This window comes from Pelodiscus sinensis, chromosome 1 (assembly GCF_049634645.1).
Source record: "Pelodiscus sinensis isolate JC-2024 chromosome 1, ASM4963464v1, whole genome shotgun sequence".
In the NCBI taxonomy this organism is placed as follows: domain Eukaryota; kingdom Metazoa; phylum Chordata; order Testudines; family Trionychidae; genus Pelodiscus; species Pelodiscus sinensis.
The window spans coordinates 206,709,620-206,727,612 of record NC_134711.1 but is presented as its reverse complement, the minus strand read 5'-3'; the positions used below and the strand labels follow the sequence as shown (position 1 = coordinate 206,727,612).

The 17,993-nt window shown below is 39.2% G+C and overlaps 1 protein-coding gene across 2 annotated transcripts in view; it reads left to right on the top strand.

Annotated features, from left to right (window-relative positions):
* The window catches only part of PHEX (phosphate regulating endopeptidase X-linked), a 214,720-nt gene that overhangs the window by 91,591 nt on the left and 105,136 nt on the right, over nucleotides 1-17,993 (top strand). For both annotated transcript variants that reach the window (XM_075913320.1, XM_006128759.4), the window contains exons 13-14: nucleotides 11,326-11,403; nucleotides 15,612-15,715. In XM_075913320.1, the coding sequence (XP_075769435.1) occupies nucleotides 11,326-11,403; nucleotides 15,612-15,715 (182 nt within the window). The remainder of the gene's footprint in view (nucleotides 1-11,325; nucleotides 11,404-15,611; nucleotides 15,716-17,993) is intronic.

The following is a 17,993-nucleotide window of genomic DNA, read 5'->3' as shown; positions in this document are numbered from 1 at the left end:
GTTAGCGGTAGCCTGTAGTTGTTGGGGGAGTTTACTCTTCACTCCTGGACCATGCCTGCAGACAATCCCGTCTCTAGCACAAACGGCCTTTGGCTTTATTGTTAAAAGTTTCACTGTGCCAGAGGAGAGTAACCATAGGCTTTGTCCTGAAGCTTTAGATGATCTTTTAGAGATTCTGAACACAGGCCATGGAGCGCTTCCAAGATAAGGACTCAGACCTTAACCTTGATTCAAAATTCGGTGTGTTTCTGAGATGTGCTGGAGTTTCCTAAGTGCTGAAGGCCTCATGCACATGTAAACTGCATTGCTGTAACCCAGCTGAGAGATGATAGAGAGTACGCTTATTAAGTTTGCAGATGATACCAAACTGGGTGGGGCTGCAACTTCTTTGGAGGATAGGGACATAATTCAAAATGACCTTAGCAAGTTAGAGAAATGGTCAGAGGTAAACAGGATGAGGTTTAATAAAGAGAAATGCAAAGTGCTCCACTTAGGAAGGAACAATCAGTTCCATACATACAAGATGGGAAGCGACTGTCTAGGAAGGAGCATGGCGGAAAGGGATCTAGGGGTCATAGTGGACCACAAGTTGAATATGAGTCAACAGTGTGATGCTGTTGTAAAAAAAGCAAATATGATTCTAGGTTGTATCAACAGGTGTGTTGTAAGCAAAACTCGTGAAGTCATTCTGCCGCTCTACTCTGCACTAGTTAGGCCTCAGCTGGAGTACTGTGTCCAGTTCTGGGCGCCACATTTCAAGAAAGATGTGGAGAAATTGGAAAGGGTACAGAGAAGATCGACAAGAATGATTAAAGGTTTAGAGAACATGACCTATGAAGCCAGGCTTCATGAACTGGGCTTGTTTAGTTTGGAAAAAAGAAGATTAAGGGGGGACATGATAGCGGTTTTCAAATATCTAAAAGGGTGTCACAAGGAGGAAGGAGAAAATTTGTTCCTCTTGGTTACTGAGGACAGGACAAGGAGTAATGGGCTTAAAGTGCAGCAGGGGAGGTTTAGATTGGACATTAGGAAAAAATTCCTAACTGTCAGGGTGGTCAAATATTGGAATAAATTGCCAAGGGAGGTGGTGGAATCTCCCTCTCTGGAGATATTTAAGAACAGGTTAGATAGACATCTGTCAGGGATAGTGTAGATGGAGCTTGATCCTGCCTTGAGGGTGGGGGGCTGGACTCGATGACCTCTCGAGGTCCCTTCCAGTCCTATTATTCTATGATTCTATGATTCAGTCTTGATTAACTGAGATCAGGTCTCTTTCTACCAGGAAGGAACAGAGGATCCTAGCCAGGTTGGGATGATAGCAGCTGCATTATCATATAATACTTTCTATATGAGAGCTCAGTGAAGAATCCAACAGTACTTGTAGACTACACACGGAATTGACTAATTGTGGTGCGGGGAGGGGGGTGTCGTCAACCAATGGAGACTGCAGCATAGCTGAAAGTTCTTCAAAGGACGTTGCCCACCAGAATCACTTCTATCTTGCTTGCATTCAGTCTCTTCCAAGAGTTGATCCCATCCAAGCAGTAGGCTGCCTTTGTGATAGCAATGTGGTCGTTCGTGGTGTCAGATAGGCAGAACTGTGCATCAAGTGCATATTGTTGGAACTTGAGTTCATGTTGTCTGACCAGTTCACCCAGTGGTTGCACATAGATTTTGAAAGGTATTAAAAAGAGAATAGATTTTTGTGGAACTCCACAACTGTAGGGTCTAACTATGGAGATGCTGTTTCCCATCACTAAACACTGTTGGTTGGCTAGATCTCTTATCTTGCATGTCATAGTAGTTTGGAAGAGAAGTGGGTTAGGTTAATATTACACACACAAAAACAAAATAAAATAAAAATTCTGGTTCTGTTGAAATCAATGTGAACTATTCCACTGACTTTAACGGGATCAGCATTTTGCCCTGATTCTTGGGCTTTTCAGCCCCAGAGGTGAATAATGGATTTGAGAAAGGGCCGCTTTGCTTGAACCAGCCAGGAAGGCTTTGTCTTCCAAGCATAGAAGACCAGAATGCATTAGCAGTGATTTATGATGAAAAGAGTGGCTTGGTCAAGCAAACGGATGTGCTGACATCTCCATGCTGTGAGATCTGATTGAAGTTTCAACTGCTTAGAGCAGTGATGCAATAAAGGTGAAGTAATAATGTTAATAATACCCCATTGTATTAGAACTCAGTGAACAATTGACAACAAACAATTCATTTGGCAAATTCCCCTCCAGCTTTTTCTCCTGCTCCTGGGATGTCCATCCACGGACTGGCATTTGCCAAATACTCCTGACAATTTTTTCTTTTGAGAAGTTTATTCTACTCTCTGAGTTGATTGAAAATGGGTCTTCGTGATTATTAAACACCAGATATTTGAAATGTGTGCTGTGTTGCTGAGTTGTGATTAGTCATATGTGAACTGGTATTTTTCTGAACTCAGAATGTAGCAAGAAGAAGCAATAATAACCACACTACATCTCCCAATGACTGATTAAGTTAAAGAACTACAAAGAGAAAAATAATGGCTTAGCTTATTGTTGGCCAGTTGGCTGTGGTATGCAAATTAGTTATTAAACATTCTGACAGTTCCCTGTAATCTTAATAAATTAAGTTTCATAGTTAAGTCAATTGTACTCATTTTTTTATCATTACAAGTATAAAAAGACCAACAGTTAAAACCAAACATACATGGCAGTTTGACTAGCTGTGTTTTGTAGTGTGCTCTGCACAGATTAAGTGCTCCTGGTAACTTCATTTAGCACTTTAGACCAAGCAATAAAAGGATTTGTGTTTGAGTGTCCAGTTTTGATTGCAAAGTTTGTGATTCACAAAGCATTTCATGTTGCACCAGTAAATAAAATACATCACTGTGATGGGCTCAATCCAACTCCCAGTGAGGTCTGTAGGAGCCTTTCTAGTGATGTCACTGGGAATTGGTTCAAGTTCCATATTTGTACCTTACTATGTTTTACATGTTTCCATCTCCCCATTTTCTTCCTCGTTTCTGTGTCTAAAATATATACCAGCAATATGTGTGCAGCAATTTTACCAGCTGGCATTTGAATCCTATATTTTCAATAAAAAATGAAAAGACCATACACATATATAAAGGCTAATTAATCTTTGTAATGAAATGTAACATAATGTTGCCATGAACTACTTTATCTTTCAAACTCGGTGTCATGCTAATTTTTCAGTGAACTATAATTGTATTAATTTTTAATCTTTTCAGATGCTCCAAAATAAAAATAACCTTCTTAAAGTTGGGGCAAAAAAGCTTTTTCATATTCACATATTTTAAATTTTGCAGGTATTTCCAAAATATTTTTACAGTAGGTACAGTTTTATTTCAATTAGTAGGAAATAAACTTGCTTGAAGCCAAGTTATTTTTATATCCTGATAAAAATAAGATATAATGTAGCACATTGACAATCATAATAAAGTCTTTTTTCAGAATTTCTTTAAGCTATAAGAATACTAGTAAAAATATAAATAGAGGGGTGCAATTTAAGGTAATTGTAACTTAATTTTACCTTTTCACGTTGCCAGGGTGGCTTAAAGGGACCTTCATGTTAATGAAAATCAAGCCCAGCAATTAAAATGATCAGTGAGAGAGTCACTGATAGCGCTCAGAAACCAAGGTTATGGCATGGTAGAAGACTCTGAATAGAACAGAATGATGTTATGTAGCTCTGAAACACAAATATTTGACTTAGGCTGGCAAGAGAAGAGCAAGCTAATTATTTTATTTTATTTAATTTTACATCTACAGCCATCTGGTTTGTAACACACTTTGGAATAAATAGAAATGGGAAAAATTATGGATGAAGTCAATAGCAAAACTTATTCAGATACCGTCTCCCATCCTTGCACACACATACACATAATACATATACTGAGATATAAAATAAATGGCAAATGATAACTGGCTGTCAGTGATATTTCTTCACACGAAGCAGAGCCAACCCGTGGAACACTTTGACAGAGGACATTGTGAAGGCCAAGATTACAAACAGGTTAAAAAAAGAACTAGATAAATTCATGGAGGTTAGGTTCACTAATGGCTATATGCCAGGATGGGCAAGGATGATGGCCCTAGCCTCTCTTTGTCAGAAGGTTGGAATGAATAACAGGAATGGATCACTTGATGATTTTCTGATCTATTTTTTCCCTTTGGGGCACCTGGGATTGACCACTGTCAGAAGATGGACTAGATGGCCCTTTGGTCTGACCCAATATGGCTGTTCTTATGTTAATTAATTAATTAATTAATTTCACATATTTTTACCCCACCTCTCTATTTAAAATATTTGAGGCAGCTTACACAATTTTAAAAACACAATATAAATATATAAAAAAATTAAAATACAAGACTCCAGGGGGACATAAAACCTGCTACGACATCTCTGGAGGAGGGACGCACACACACACACAGACTCAAACTCCAATAAAAGCATGAGTAAAAAGGGTGGCTTTAGCCTAATGCTGAAACAATGCAAAAGTTGGCGCCATGCAAATAACCACAGCCTAGGAGCAAAAACTGAGAAGGTCCTGTTCCACATAGATGTTAATTTTATCTCTGCAAGTGGAGGAACATGGAATAGAGCCTCCCCAGATGACCTCAATCCCTGGGCAGGTTCATATGTGAGAAGACAGTCCTTCAGATACCTCGGACCCAACCCGTTTAGGGCTTTATAGGTTATAACCAAGAAACGTACCCGAAGCCAGTGCAGCTGCTGGATCACTGGCATAATGTGCTCCGTATAAAGAGTATTAGTTAAAACTTGAGCAGCCACATTCTGGACCAGATGAAGTTTCTGAAGGCTCTTTAGAGGCAGCCCCACATAAAGCGCATTACAGTAATGCAGTCAGGATGTAACAAGCGCATGGATCACTGTGGCCAAGTCATGCTTGTTCAGGAAGGGTTGCAGCTGGCAGATCAGACGAAGCTGCCCCAAAACACTCCTGGCCACTGAAGAAATTTGGTCCTCAAATGTTAAAAAGGGTCCAGGAGGATTCCCAAGCTGCGTACCTGTTCTTTCAGGAGGCGTGTAACCCCATCTAGAACAGGTACCATGCCACATTCCTGAACAAATGGTTTCCTGATCCACAGGACTTCAGTCTTATCTGGATTCATCTTCAGCTTATTTGACTTCCTCCAGTCCATCACCGCCTCCAGACACCAGTTTAAATTAGTTGCCGCCACACCTGGTTCTGATGTCGCAAGGAAATAGAGTTGGGTGTCATCTGTATATTGATGACACTGTCCTCCAAAACTCCTTTCTGTTACCCCCCAAAAATTCTCACTGGAGACCACCTAGGGTTACACTAGTATGAGTTTATTTCCACTAGATAAAACTAAAGAGGAGAGAGCAGCCACCAAAGGTTTAAACTAAAGAAGATACAGAGCTATCTCTCTCACACACACAAACAAGCAAGCACACCACCCCCTCCATTCATTCACTCATTCACACACATTCATTCCTGCCCTCAGGCACTCACACGCTTACACAGGCATATGGGTTGCAGAAGGAGCCAAGGCATGTGGATCCTGGAGGGTCTGTCTGCTCATCATGGCTGGGGAAGCTGGTCAGGAGGAGAGACACTGGCTGTAGAAAGGAGTTTCTCAGGAGCAGGGGAAGAAAGAGAGAGTCTCACAGGTGCTCCCTCTCTTTATATAGTGTCTGAATGGCTCCTGTGACTCATTTGCCTTGTCGTCAGGGAGCATGCCTAGATTTCCCTTTATCCAGCAAAAGCAGCAATCTGTGATGACTCATCACCATATGCTCCATTGTTCCCAGTCTTCTTCAAACACACTCACACTCAGGGGAGAATGCAGCTTAGAGCAAGTTACAATCAAGGTAGCTGAGAGTTACAAAGATTACAAAGTTGCAGTTTACAGTCAATTTGAGAGTTACAAAGATTACAACGTTTGACAAAGATCACAATGAGTTGCAGTTTAAAACCTTAGACCTTACAGTTCAGTGCAGTTTCAGAAAATGCATGTGTATAAATCCAGTGAGCTTAGGCAGAGGCATTTTATGCAACACTTTCAACCTCTCCCAGTGGTTCATGTAGATGTTAAACTGCATAGGGGACAAGATGGAACCTTGTGGGACCCCAGAGCACAATTACCACGGGGTCGAGTAGCAACCTTTTGAAAGTGTCCCAACAGGTAAGACCAGAACCACTGCAAAACTGTGCCTCCAATATCCAGCTCCACCAGGTGCTTTAGAAGGATATCATAGTCGATGGTATCAAAAGCCGTTGAGAGGTCCTAGAGAATCAACAGGGATGCACTCCTCCTGTCTATCTCCCGGCGTAGGTCATCTACCAGGGCGACCAAGGCAGTTTCAGTTCCCAGATCTGGCCTAAAGCCAGACTGAAATGGATCTAAATGATCTGTTTCTTCCAAGAAAGCTTGGAGTTGCAATGCCGCCACCTGCTTGAGTACCTTGCCCAAGAAGGGAATATTTGCAATTGGGCGATAGCTATTCAAATTATGTGGGTCCAGAGAAGTCTTCTTAAGCAGCAGTTTTATCACTGCCTTTTTCAAGATGACGGGAACCATACCAGAACTATCCCCTGGACCCAACCAGTCATCCCTTCCCGGCTAGATTTAATAAGCCATGAATGGCAGGGGTCGAGCAAGCATGTGGTCAGTCACACTCCTCCAGACACCTTATCTACATCCTTGGTCTGCAACATTTGAAACTGTTCCAAAGAAAAATGACTGGTTGGTGCGCTTAAGTCAGTGTTAAACTTGCAATTAGGAAGCAAATTGTCCAATGCTTCAGTCTTTGTTGCCCATTTCAATAGTATCACGGACATGAACTAAATAACTCTTCAAGGTGGAATAAAAATATCTGAGTGGTGCGCATGGAGAAAGAAATGTGTGCTTACATCAAGGTCAGATCATTAACACTTCTGGTTTGGGGCTAGGGTCCACCTTTGCTCTTCTCAGGTTGATAGCCATGCTTGAATGATCTGCTCACTAATGTAGCTGGACCTAAGATGGCTTCGGCATTCTCTGAGGATTACAGATGCTAAGGTTCTGTGAGGCAGTCTGGAAAATGCCAGCATTTTAAAGAGATCATAGTGCTTTTTGTTATTTAAAAATAAGTATATTCAGCAATGTTTTTGATTCACATTTTGTACTGATTGCAGCTTTCAAAGTCAACCCAATATTGGAACAGTTAAAGGGCAATTGTTCATCAGCTATTACAAATAATTTTGTTTCTTTTGTTGGTCTAATCAAAAATGTTAAGGGCTCAATTATGCAGATGAAACACAAAGACTGCTTAATTAAGCGATTAAAATGATTACTTTGGAATACATGCAAGACATTTGAGAGTAACCTAACTCTTCTAAGCAGCCAACTTAGTGGAAATTAAAACTGATGATTTTTCTTACATGCTTTCTTGAGACTTAGGGTATGTCTACACTGCATCCCTAATTCGGACTAGGGATGCAAATAGAGACGACCGAAGTAGTTAATGAAGAGGGGATTTAAATATCCCACGCTTAATTACCATGATCTCACTGGCGCGCTAGTTGAATCACAGGTGATTTGAACCAGGAAGTGCGTGCCGGGATGCGTTAGTTCGGACTAAAGCCCTTAGTCTGAACTAAAATTACTCCTCATTTTTTTATTCGACATTTTTTGATTTTTTGACAGTGCTGATTTGAACTAGCGCGCCAGCGAGATCATGTTAATGAAGTGCGGGATATTTAAATCCCCGCTTCATTAATTACTTTGGTCGTCTCCATTTGCATCCTTAGTCCGAACTAGGGATGCAGTGTAGACGTACCCTTATATAGTAGCAAAAATATTGAAAACCCTAATGTAAAGTATTGAAGTTTTCCAATCTATCACAACAATTCAGTCAGCTGGACAGGACAGCACAAGTGGGGGGAGGGAGGAACAAGATGCTGTCAACAGTTGAATTCTGATCCTTTCTGGTTTTCTCAAGCATTTCAAAAAATCTTTAGTACCTGCTGTGCCTCATGGAAAAACTAAGAAAACATTCTATTTAGAGGTAATTTAGCTCATTTCATATTTTCTGTAGAGCATTTGTCTTCCATTGCTTTTTTTCTATCACTGGGGATATTTGTATGACAATGGGATCCTTCTTGCTGAAGAGTTCATATGTTCCTGTGGCTAATTTCCAACCTGAAGTAATCTTCTGTTTATGACAACTTAATTATCACTACAGCAATTAATTGTGATGTCACTAGCAGAAGACAATAATTTCAGCTGGGAAAAAAACCAGAATTAACTCTCAAGAAACAAAGATCCTGTTTTGTTGAAAATGAGGGAAGTTAAAAAATGGATATTGGAGGAAAACATTGTAGCATTGTTTCTCCCCATTACATTGGAATAGCTGATGCAAAGAGAAGGCAAGAAATTGGGGAGCTGACTGTTCTGACTATGGTCCTCTTAACCTTTGTAGGGAGTGCTGGTGGTAGCTGGAGTAGGAATGGAAATGACCTATACATTACTTACTTCTGGTAATTTTGTGGCCTTGCAATAATTATTATTGCCACAGAGGATGAGTAAACACAGCCTTCTTGATCTTTGGGTTGGGCCTATTATGATCACAAAGATGCATCTGTATTACTTCTAATGTATATCTTTTCCCAAGGATTTTCATGAGTTGCTGTTAGTTGTTACTATATGTCTGGCTTGGCCATTAATATGAAATGACTCAAGGGTATCAGAAGAGTTCTATCTGCATTATTTCTATTTTCTTTTATCTTGGCATGTAAGGTCCTGGTCCTGCAAGCTGCTTCTTAGAGGCTAGAAGCTCATAGATTGAGAGATGTTAAGGCCAGAAGGGACCATCTTGATTCCTTAGTCTGACCTCCTGCCCATCGCAAGCCACAGAACCTCACCCATTCACTCCTGTTATAGAACAAAGTTACTAAAATCCTCAAATAATGGTCTAAAGACTTAGACACAGAGAATACACCCTTGATGCTAGTTTAAACCTGCTTAATGACCTGTGCCCCATTCTGTATGAGAAAGCAAAAAGCAAAACAAAAAACAAAACAAAACAAAATCAACCAACCAACAACCAATCATAAAAACAGAGGTTTTTTGAAGTCAAGGAGCTTCATATTGGTGAAGGGGTGCTCTCTCACAGAACAGCATACAGGACTGGTCCCATATGAAGAGAGATTAAAAAGATTTGGACTTTTCATCTTAGAAAAGAGGAGACTAATGGGGGATATGAGAGAGGTCTATAAAATCATGACTGGTATGGAAAAAGTGAATAATGAAAAGTTATTTACTTATTCGCACAATAAAAGAACTAGGGGTCACAAGATGAAATTAATAAGCAGCAGGTTTAAAACAAACAAAAGGAAGTTTTTCTTCACTCAGTGCACAGTCAACCTCTGGAACTCCTTGCCAGGATGTGGTGAAGGCTAGAACTTTACAGGATTCGAAAAAGAGCTAGATTTATGGAGGTTAGGTCCATCAATGGCTATTAGCCAGGATGGGTAGAAATGGTGTCCCTAGCCTTTGCTTGTCTGGAAATGGGTGACAGGGAGAGATCACGTGAGAATTACCTATTGTGTTCCCTCTCTCAGGGGAATCTGGAATTGGCTACTGTTGGCAGACAAGATACTGGGCTAGATGGACCATTTGTCTGACCCAGCATGGCGGTTCTTATGTTCTTATACGCTGAGGGCGGCTTATTTAAAAAGAGCCACGAACAGGTTGAACCTCTCTAGTCCAGCACTTTTGGGAGCTGACTGATGCCAAACCAGAGAATTTTCCAGATCACAAGCTGTCAATATAATCTAGCAGCATTACCAACACTTTCACTGCTTACTGGGCTCTTAGAAATTAAGGGGTAAATTAGAGCTAAATAATAGCACAGAACATTGACAGCCAAGATTGGCAGTGGTAAACAAACTTTATGAGACTGCAGGAAACTTGGCCACACCCATGATCAGTGGATATCTGCCTAACTAAAATCATGCTGACCAGAGAGTGCTGGACTTGAGAGGTTCAAGCTGTAGTTCATTAGGGTTTTCCACTTTCAGCCTTCACATGCTTTCAGGTTTTTGTTTTTAAAGAATCACATTGCTAGAGGAAAATTTTATAGAAAAGTCCCGTAGTCCTAGAAGATATATTAATATGTGTCTTCCTAAACAACATGGAAATATATATTTTATACTATCCCACTCTATCACATGTTTAGCTTATTCCATCTGTATTTCTTACTTTGTTCAGTTTTTCCCTTCATCTTTTAGACTCTCTCTCTGCTTTTCCTCCTGGAGATAAACTGTTTCCATAGTAACTATGGATGGATGTCCTTGGAGTGGGACAAGTTTAGTGCCATCCACAAATGCATTATAAAGTTGGTTTACATAATTGTTTTCAATTTGTGTCATGATTTTATGAAATGTAAGTGCAGGCATGACAGTTACCCTGACTGAGAATGTGTGTGTGTGTATAGCACAGAATATTCTGTGTTCCTATGCTCAATACAAAAGCCATTGGAACACTAAAATAATGCAATTTACAATAACTTGAATTTATTCAGGTTCATATTTTTGAGAATGTGCCCTATTATATATATATAGTATTATGCACATACCCAAAACATATGTGTACATATGAGGACACATTCTCACAAATATGAAACAGAATAAATCCAAGTTAACTGTAAATTGCACTATTTTAATGTTCCTATGGCTTTTGTATTGAGAATAGAAACACAGTACTATTACTGGGAACAAGTATTTTAAGAAATGGAGTCTGTTAAAACACAGGAGCAGTGGAAAGACTTTAAATAGACAGCTCAGGTAGATGAGCATGAACTGAAGAAACCACATTCTCTGTCAGAAAACCGTGGCCACATCCTTGTCTGGTGTAGACCTATTTGACGTCAGTGGAACTATGCTGTGTTTATCTCAACTGAGGTTCTGACCTATTCATATCCATGTCCTGCATACATGGTAGTTATACAGGCCACAGTTTTTTAAAACCCTAAAAAGATATGAGTTGTGACTATCAGATTAACTTTGCTTGCAGTCCTTAGTGAGGTTCAAATCAGAGGATCTGATTCGATGTTCAAGCACACTTGTAATTCTGCAATAGAGTCAATAGAGCTACTATGTAAACTGACAGATGAATGTAACCCTCTTTGTTATCAAGTAAAACTGATTTGTTGCGCCCAGGTAAGTTGCTTGAGGTAAGATCAGGAAAGCATATGGGAGGTACAGTACCATGCAATAGTTTCAGCGAGGGAAGATATGCACTTTTAAATGCTTAAACAGTTACTTTCTTTTCCCTTTCAAAGGCAAAAGCCGTTTTGGCAAAAGTGGGTTACCCTGAGTTTATAATGAATGACACATATATTAATGAAGACATCAAAACAGTAAGTGTAAAATGTATAGTTTTCTTCCTTCACCTTATGTCATAACTGTTTTCTTTTCCTTTTAGCCATCCAAAATCAAAGTAGGTATGTAATTTTTAAAGAAAGGTGGTGGTATGAGAAAGCAATTAATTTTCCATCCTTTCATGGCATACTTTGCATGTGGCCTTCTGCTTGATTTACCCCATTGCCTTATGATTCTGAATTCAGCAGAATGTAATCTTAAAAGAACAATAATGTTAAACAAACTGTCTTGGTGCTCACTTAGGTTATCCACACAGAAAAGAATTGAGCATTGTGATGCGGTGGATAAACCCCACACTGACAAGGAAGATTCTAGGGAGGTTGTGAGTGCTAATGTAGCTCTACTCCTCAGGCCCCCCTAACATTCATGCATGGTAGTAAGCAGGGATATAAAAGAAGGAAGCTGCAATCAGCAAGAAGTAAACCCTGACAGGGGAGTGAATGCTGAAGCAGTAGGAGGAAAACCCCCCATGCCTGAAGGGAGAGATTGAACTGGCTGCTGGACGATAATGATTTCAGGAAGGCTACATCTACACTGCAGAGTTTTTGTGCAAAAACAAGTGTTTTTTTTGTGCAAAAACTCATGGAACATCCACACTACAAACATGTTTTTGCACAAGAAAAAGTACAGTAGATCATCAGAAGACAGGGCTTTTTGTGCAATAGTTATTCCTCTTTCTATGAGGAATAAGTCTTTTTGCACAAGAGCTCTTGCGCCAAAAGGCATGTGTAGATGGACAACAGGGGTTTCTTGCTTGGGAAAAAGCACAGTTGCTCTGATGGCTATTCTGTGAATGGCCATCAGAGCTTTCTTGTACAAGAGCATCCATGGCACCTTACAGTAGCTCCATCTAAGTTGTATTTCCCTAGTTTGCTAATGAGAATGTTATGCAAGACTGTATCCAATGCCCTACTAAAGTCGAGATATACCATATATATTGCTCCTTATCCTGTCAGAGAAAGCTACCTAATTGGTTTGAAATTGTTTATTTTTTACAAATCCATGTTACTTATCACATTATTTAGATGTTTGCTAATGGCTTTCTTAATTATTTGCTCCATTATATTTCCTGGCACTAAAGCTAAACTGACTGGTCTGTAGTTTCCTGGGTTATCCTTATTTCCATTTTTATAGGTGGACACTATATTTGCCCTTCTCTAGCATTCTAGAATTGCTCCTATCTGCCATGACTTTTCAAATATAATAGCTAATGGTTCAGATATCGCCTTAGTCAGATCTTTGAGTATTATGGGATGCATTTCAGCACTAAATATTTTTAGTTGTTCTTTTCCTATTTTAGCTTCTGAACCTATCCAATTTTCACTACCATTAACTGTGTTAGGCATTCAATCATCACCATCCTTCTTGGTGGAAACCTAAACAAAGACGCCCTTAAGCAATTCTGCGATTCTCATAGTACCTGTTGTTTTTCCCCAGTTGAATAACAGACCTACCCCATCTTTGGTCTTCCTCTTGCTTTTAATGAATTTGGCTATGTCTACATTACAGAGTTTTTCCAGGATACTGAAGGAATGCATCTGCTCTTCTGAAACTTTTTTCGGAAGAGCAGATGCACTCTTTCGGAAGCCCTGCATTCCTCATTTTATGAGGAATAAGGACTCTTCTGAAAGAGGAGGTTTTTCCAATTTTTGGCCCCGTGTAGATGGGCCAAATGTCGGAAAGCCTCTTCCGAAAAAAGAATAGGAAAAATGTACGCAAATTGTGGTTCCCGAAACCCCGCCCCCCAAACCCAGCTGTGTAGACCTAGCCTTTGCGGAGTGTTTTCTTTCTATCCCTCAAATCTCTAGCTAGTTTGAGCTCATTTTTTGTCTTCACCTTTCTGGTTTTGCTTCTACATACTTGTGTTATTTGCTTATATTCATCCTTTGTAATTTGATCTAGTTTCCATTTTTTGTAGGGCTCATTTTTTATATTTAGATCATTCAAAACCTTCTAGTTAAACCAGGATAGTCTTTTGCCATACTTCCTATCTTTCCTACACAGTGGAATAGTTTGTTCTTGTTCCCTTAATGATGTCTTTTTGAAAAACTGCCAACTGTCATCTCTTGTTTTTTTCTTAGATTTGGTTCTCTACCAACTTTACTTATCAGCTTCCTGAGTTTGCTAAAATCTTCCTCCTTGAAATCCATTGTCTTTATTTTTCTGTTCTCTTTCCTACTATTCCTTAGAATCATGACCTCTCCCATTTCATGATCACTTGAACCACACTGTGTTCCATTTTCAAATTCTTGGCCAGTTCCTCTATATTTATCAATATCAAATCTAGAACAGCATCCCTCCCAGTAGCTTTCACCATCTTCTGAAATTAAAAACAATGTTTCCAATATATGACAAGAATTTGTTGGATACTTTGTTCTCTGCCGTGTTATTTTCCCAAATGATCTCTCAATAGTTGAAATGCCCCATCATCACAAAGTCCTCTGCTTTGGATGATTTTGAATGATCTTCTAGCACATGTAATTTCACACATCTCTGGTTTGAGTCTAGTGCTGATGTCTCACCTCTCTAATTCAGAATTAAATGACTCACCTAAAACCAAAAATATGGTAGTTTTTCATTTTAAGCACTGATATAGAGGGCCACCCACTCGTTGACCTAATATGGTGATTTATAGGAAATAGACATTTGTGCTCCAGAAATTGTTCTGAGCAACCAATTCATTTCACATAAACCACTAAATAGCAATCAGATCGTAATGACCTATGATCACTGACAGCACAGCATGGATTTGAACCAGTGACCCACATGTGCAATTTGGTGTATCAAATTACGAATCCTTGGCTCTGTCCAGTGTAAGCAAAGATGGTTTGTGTGTGTCGCTACTGTTGTGAAAAAATATTTATTAGTCCTTAGGTTGTAATTTGGAAAAAAAAAAAAAGCTGATGTCAATTATTAAAACTCCAAAGGAAGATCAATTTTTGCTCATAAACTTCTCATGTTTAAATGCTTGTTTAGGCTTAGCTTGCACTCGTTTGTCATCAGGCTCATTAATTTTGTGTGTGTCCCCTCGAGCTGAATTAAATGTAATTCTGCTTTGTCCCCTGCCATTTTTAACATTCTTGTATCCAGGTGTGTATGGTTATATACTGAAAAATACTTAAATCTTTCATCTTATAATAGCTGTCTGGGTATAATATTTGATTATGGAAATAACAGATAGAAGAAAATTGTAAGTCTGTTAAAAAAGTCATAGTTTAAAAATGGTGTGAGTGTTTGTCTTATTTAGAAAGGTTTCTTACTGACACCTATATAAAAAGGAACCCAAAACTAGATTCATAGAACACTAGAACTGGAAGGGACCTCGAGAGGTCATCAAGTCCAATCCCCTATCCTCATAGCAGGACCCGGTACCATCTAGACCAGGGGTTGGCAGCCCCCAGCACACGTGCCACAAGTTTCATGTTTTCTAGATCTTTCTAGACTAGTTAGCTGATGGCAAAGCAAGTATTTTGAAACAAATCTCTTAATGAATAATTCTCATATTTGAACATGCTTAAAGGCAATGGCCATGTCTGTCTGTCTCCTTGATTACAGTTCAAATTACACTGGGGACCTGATAAGGACTGGGGCCCCTGTGCTCTCTTGTTATATAAGTAATACATAATCAATTGTTTATGGTCATGAAGCATTTTTGCATATTTAATCTGATGAAACAAGCAGGGTTCATAGTGCAAATTATTGCAAAATAATAGTAATTACAGACAGATATTATTCCCATTTATAGACAGGGAACTGAAGCACAACAGTGACTTGCTCACTATTACACAGAAGGTTTGGTGTCAGGGCAGAGAATAGAACATAGATATCCTGAGTTCCATCTTATTGTCTTTACTATATGACCACCCTGTCACCTGAGGTGATGTGCAAAGTGTTGAGATCCTCCTTTATACCTGCTCTTCTCATGAGCCATTCCTTAGGTAGGGCAACCCACAGTGTGAAGGTCCTTGGAAAGTCTTCTGTATTGTGATGGATTTTATCCTAAATGTTTTAATGTGAATAATATGATTACCGTACCAAATGGTTTTTAGCCATTTATTTATTTATTTATCTATTTATTTATTTATTTATTTATTTATTTATTATCTCGTTATGTGGAAGTTCTGATTCTTTTCATGTCATCGTTGTGTCTGTGGGTCATATTAATGGTTATGATTTATTTACACAGATGAAGTTTTCAGAAAATGACTATTTTGGCAACGTACTGCAGACCCGCAAATATTTGGCCCAGTCTGACTTCTACTGGCTTAGAAAAGAAGTTCCAAAGACAGAGTGAGTAGGCAAACATGTACACTGAATAAAATCACACACACACACACTGCCTAATTATGGTGGACTAATCCTACAGAAAAAAAAATCAATAGTTACTCAGAAATGCTTGTAAATATTTCTGTCTTTAAAAACTTCTTAAAAATTCTGAGCAGTCTTGTTCTAATGCATCATCACACTCTTCATATTCATGGAGGTTAAATGTTTAATTTAATGAAAAGAAAGAGTAATTGAATCTCAATTAAGAATAGATTATTTCTCTTGGTCCCAGTAAGAATTTAGAATGGCACAGCAGGGATTTTATTCAATATTTTTTCCTTTAATAGACTATTAAGGGATAATATTGTTATTACTAATAGCAGCTAGCATTATTTGCTGTTGATAGCAGTGATGTGGAATAAGAGATAATTAATTTCATTTTAACATTTTAAATTTACTTAAAAAAATATGAAAGTGCATTTCATACAATGGTCTAACACACAGTGGTAATCAAATCTCTTTTCTTACTGATAGGTAATTGAATCCTTAAAAGTTTAATTAAAACAGATATATAGAAATAAATTAATGTAATCACACTATTTTAAAATGACCTTTGCTGCATAAAACTTTTGAAGTTAGCACTGATGGTCATATTTCATATACATGTTGTCATCTTTAGGTTTAAAGGTAATTTTCCACAGTACAATTAAATATGATAGTTGTCTATAGTATATTATTAATTCCTATAAATCAGATTCTGTTATCCTTATTCATGCTGGGCTTCACCTTAGACCACGTGTGGTTTCCTTGTCTCAATAAGACTACTCAAAGAGTAATGTACTGTACTTTTCCCTGTTAGTAAGTATATCAGAATTTGGCACTATATTTTTGAGGCATAGTCCTTGATTTTAGCAGCTTAACTTCAATGGGATAATTACTAAAATCTCACAAACATACTACTTTGAAAGCAGAAGGGTTAATTCTGAGGGGATGATTTTGTAGACTCTCTATAGCCTTGTGTGCCATAGCTAGATCATGATAATATATTCTCTCAAGACCATTATGAGTTTCCATAGAGCAGTGAAATAACATTTTCTCTTTTATAGAAAAGGAGATAAACAACCTCTATCCATCAGTCTCAAGGAGAGAAAATTTTAGCTGCATTAATGTGCACTAAATAGGTTCTTAGCACGAAGGGGAATGTCATCTTGGAGGAAATTTTTTGGCCTGTAATCCCTGAAATATACATCTTTAGGGCCATACTCTGAGACTTTCCACATCAGTGATATGTTTAAAAATAAGGGATTTACTTCTCTGTTTGGTGAGAGATAGAATACAATTTCTCCCTCTTATCCTGCTTCTCTTCATTCAATGAGAACTTGAAGGCTTTTTTAATCTCATAGTGGCGTGGTCGATCAAATCTGGCCTTTTTTTGCCCTTTATGCTACATTTAAAAAAAATAACAAACCTACTGTCTACTTAGGGTGAGATTGTGGGGCACCCTATACCTGTGTGTAATGGAGAAAAGAGGGGTAAAGTGCCCCCTTAGTTTCTTGGGGTGGGAGGAGCTACCCATATTGTGGATTATGGAATGGGGGCGGGGAGAGAGAGAGAAGCCTCCATAGGCTCACTACGCCACTTCCTGTTCAAGGTTGTGGGGAGTGCACAGAGTTTTGACCTCACCCATCTCCACTGCAGTTTCTCCAGGCCAACTAGCTGAACTGGTGAGAAATGGGAAGTGAAACCTGCTAGGTAAAGTGTGGATGCGGATTTCTTCCCCCAGGAAGCAAAAGGGAAAACCACGAATAAGTTTTGAGTCACAGGGTATGTCTACACTACCCTCCTAGTTCGAACTAGGAGGGTAATGTAGGCATACCGCACTTGCAAATGAAGCCCAAGATTTGAATTTCCCAGGCTTCATTTGCATAAGCGGGGAGCCACCATTTTTAAAACCCCGCTGGTTCGAACCCCGTGCAGCGCGGCTACACGGGGCTCGAACTAGGTCGTTCGGACTAGGCTTCCTATTCCGAACTACCGGTACACCTCGTTCCACGTAGAACGAGGTGTACCGGTGGTTCGGAATAGGAAGCCTAGTCCGAACTACCTAGTTCGAGCCCCGTGTAGCCGCGCTGCACGGGGTTCGAACCAGCGGGGTTTTAAAAATGGCGGGTCCCCGCTTATGCAAATGAAGCCCGGGAAATTCAAATCCCGGGCTTCATTTGCAAGTGCGGTATGCCTACATTACCCTCCTAGTTCGAACTAGGAGGGTAGTGTAGACATACCCTTAGTTCAATTAGCAGTC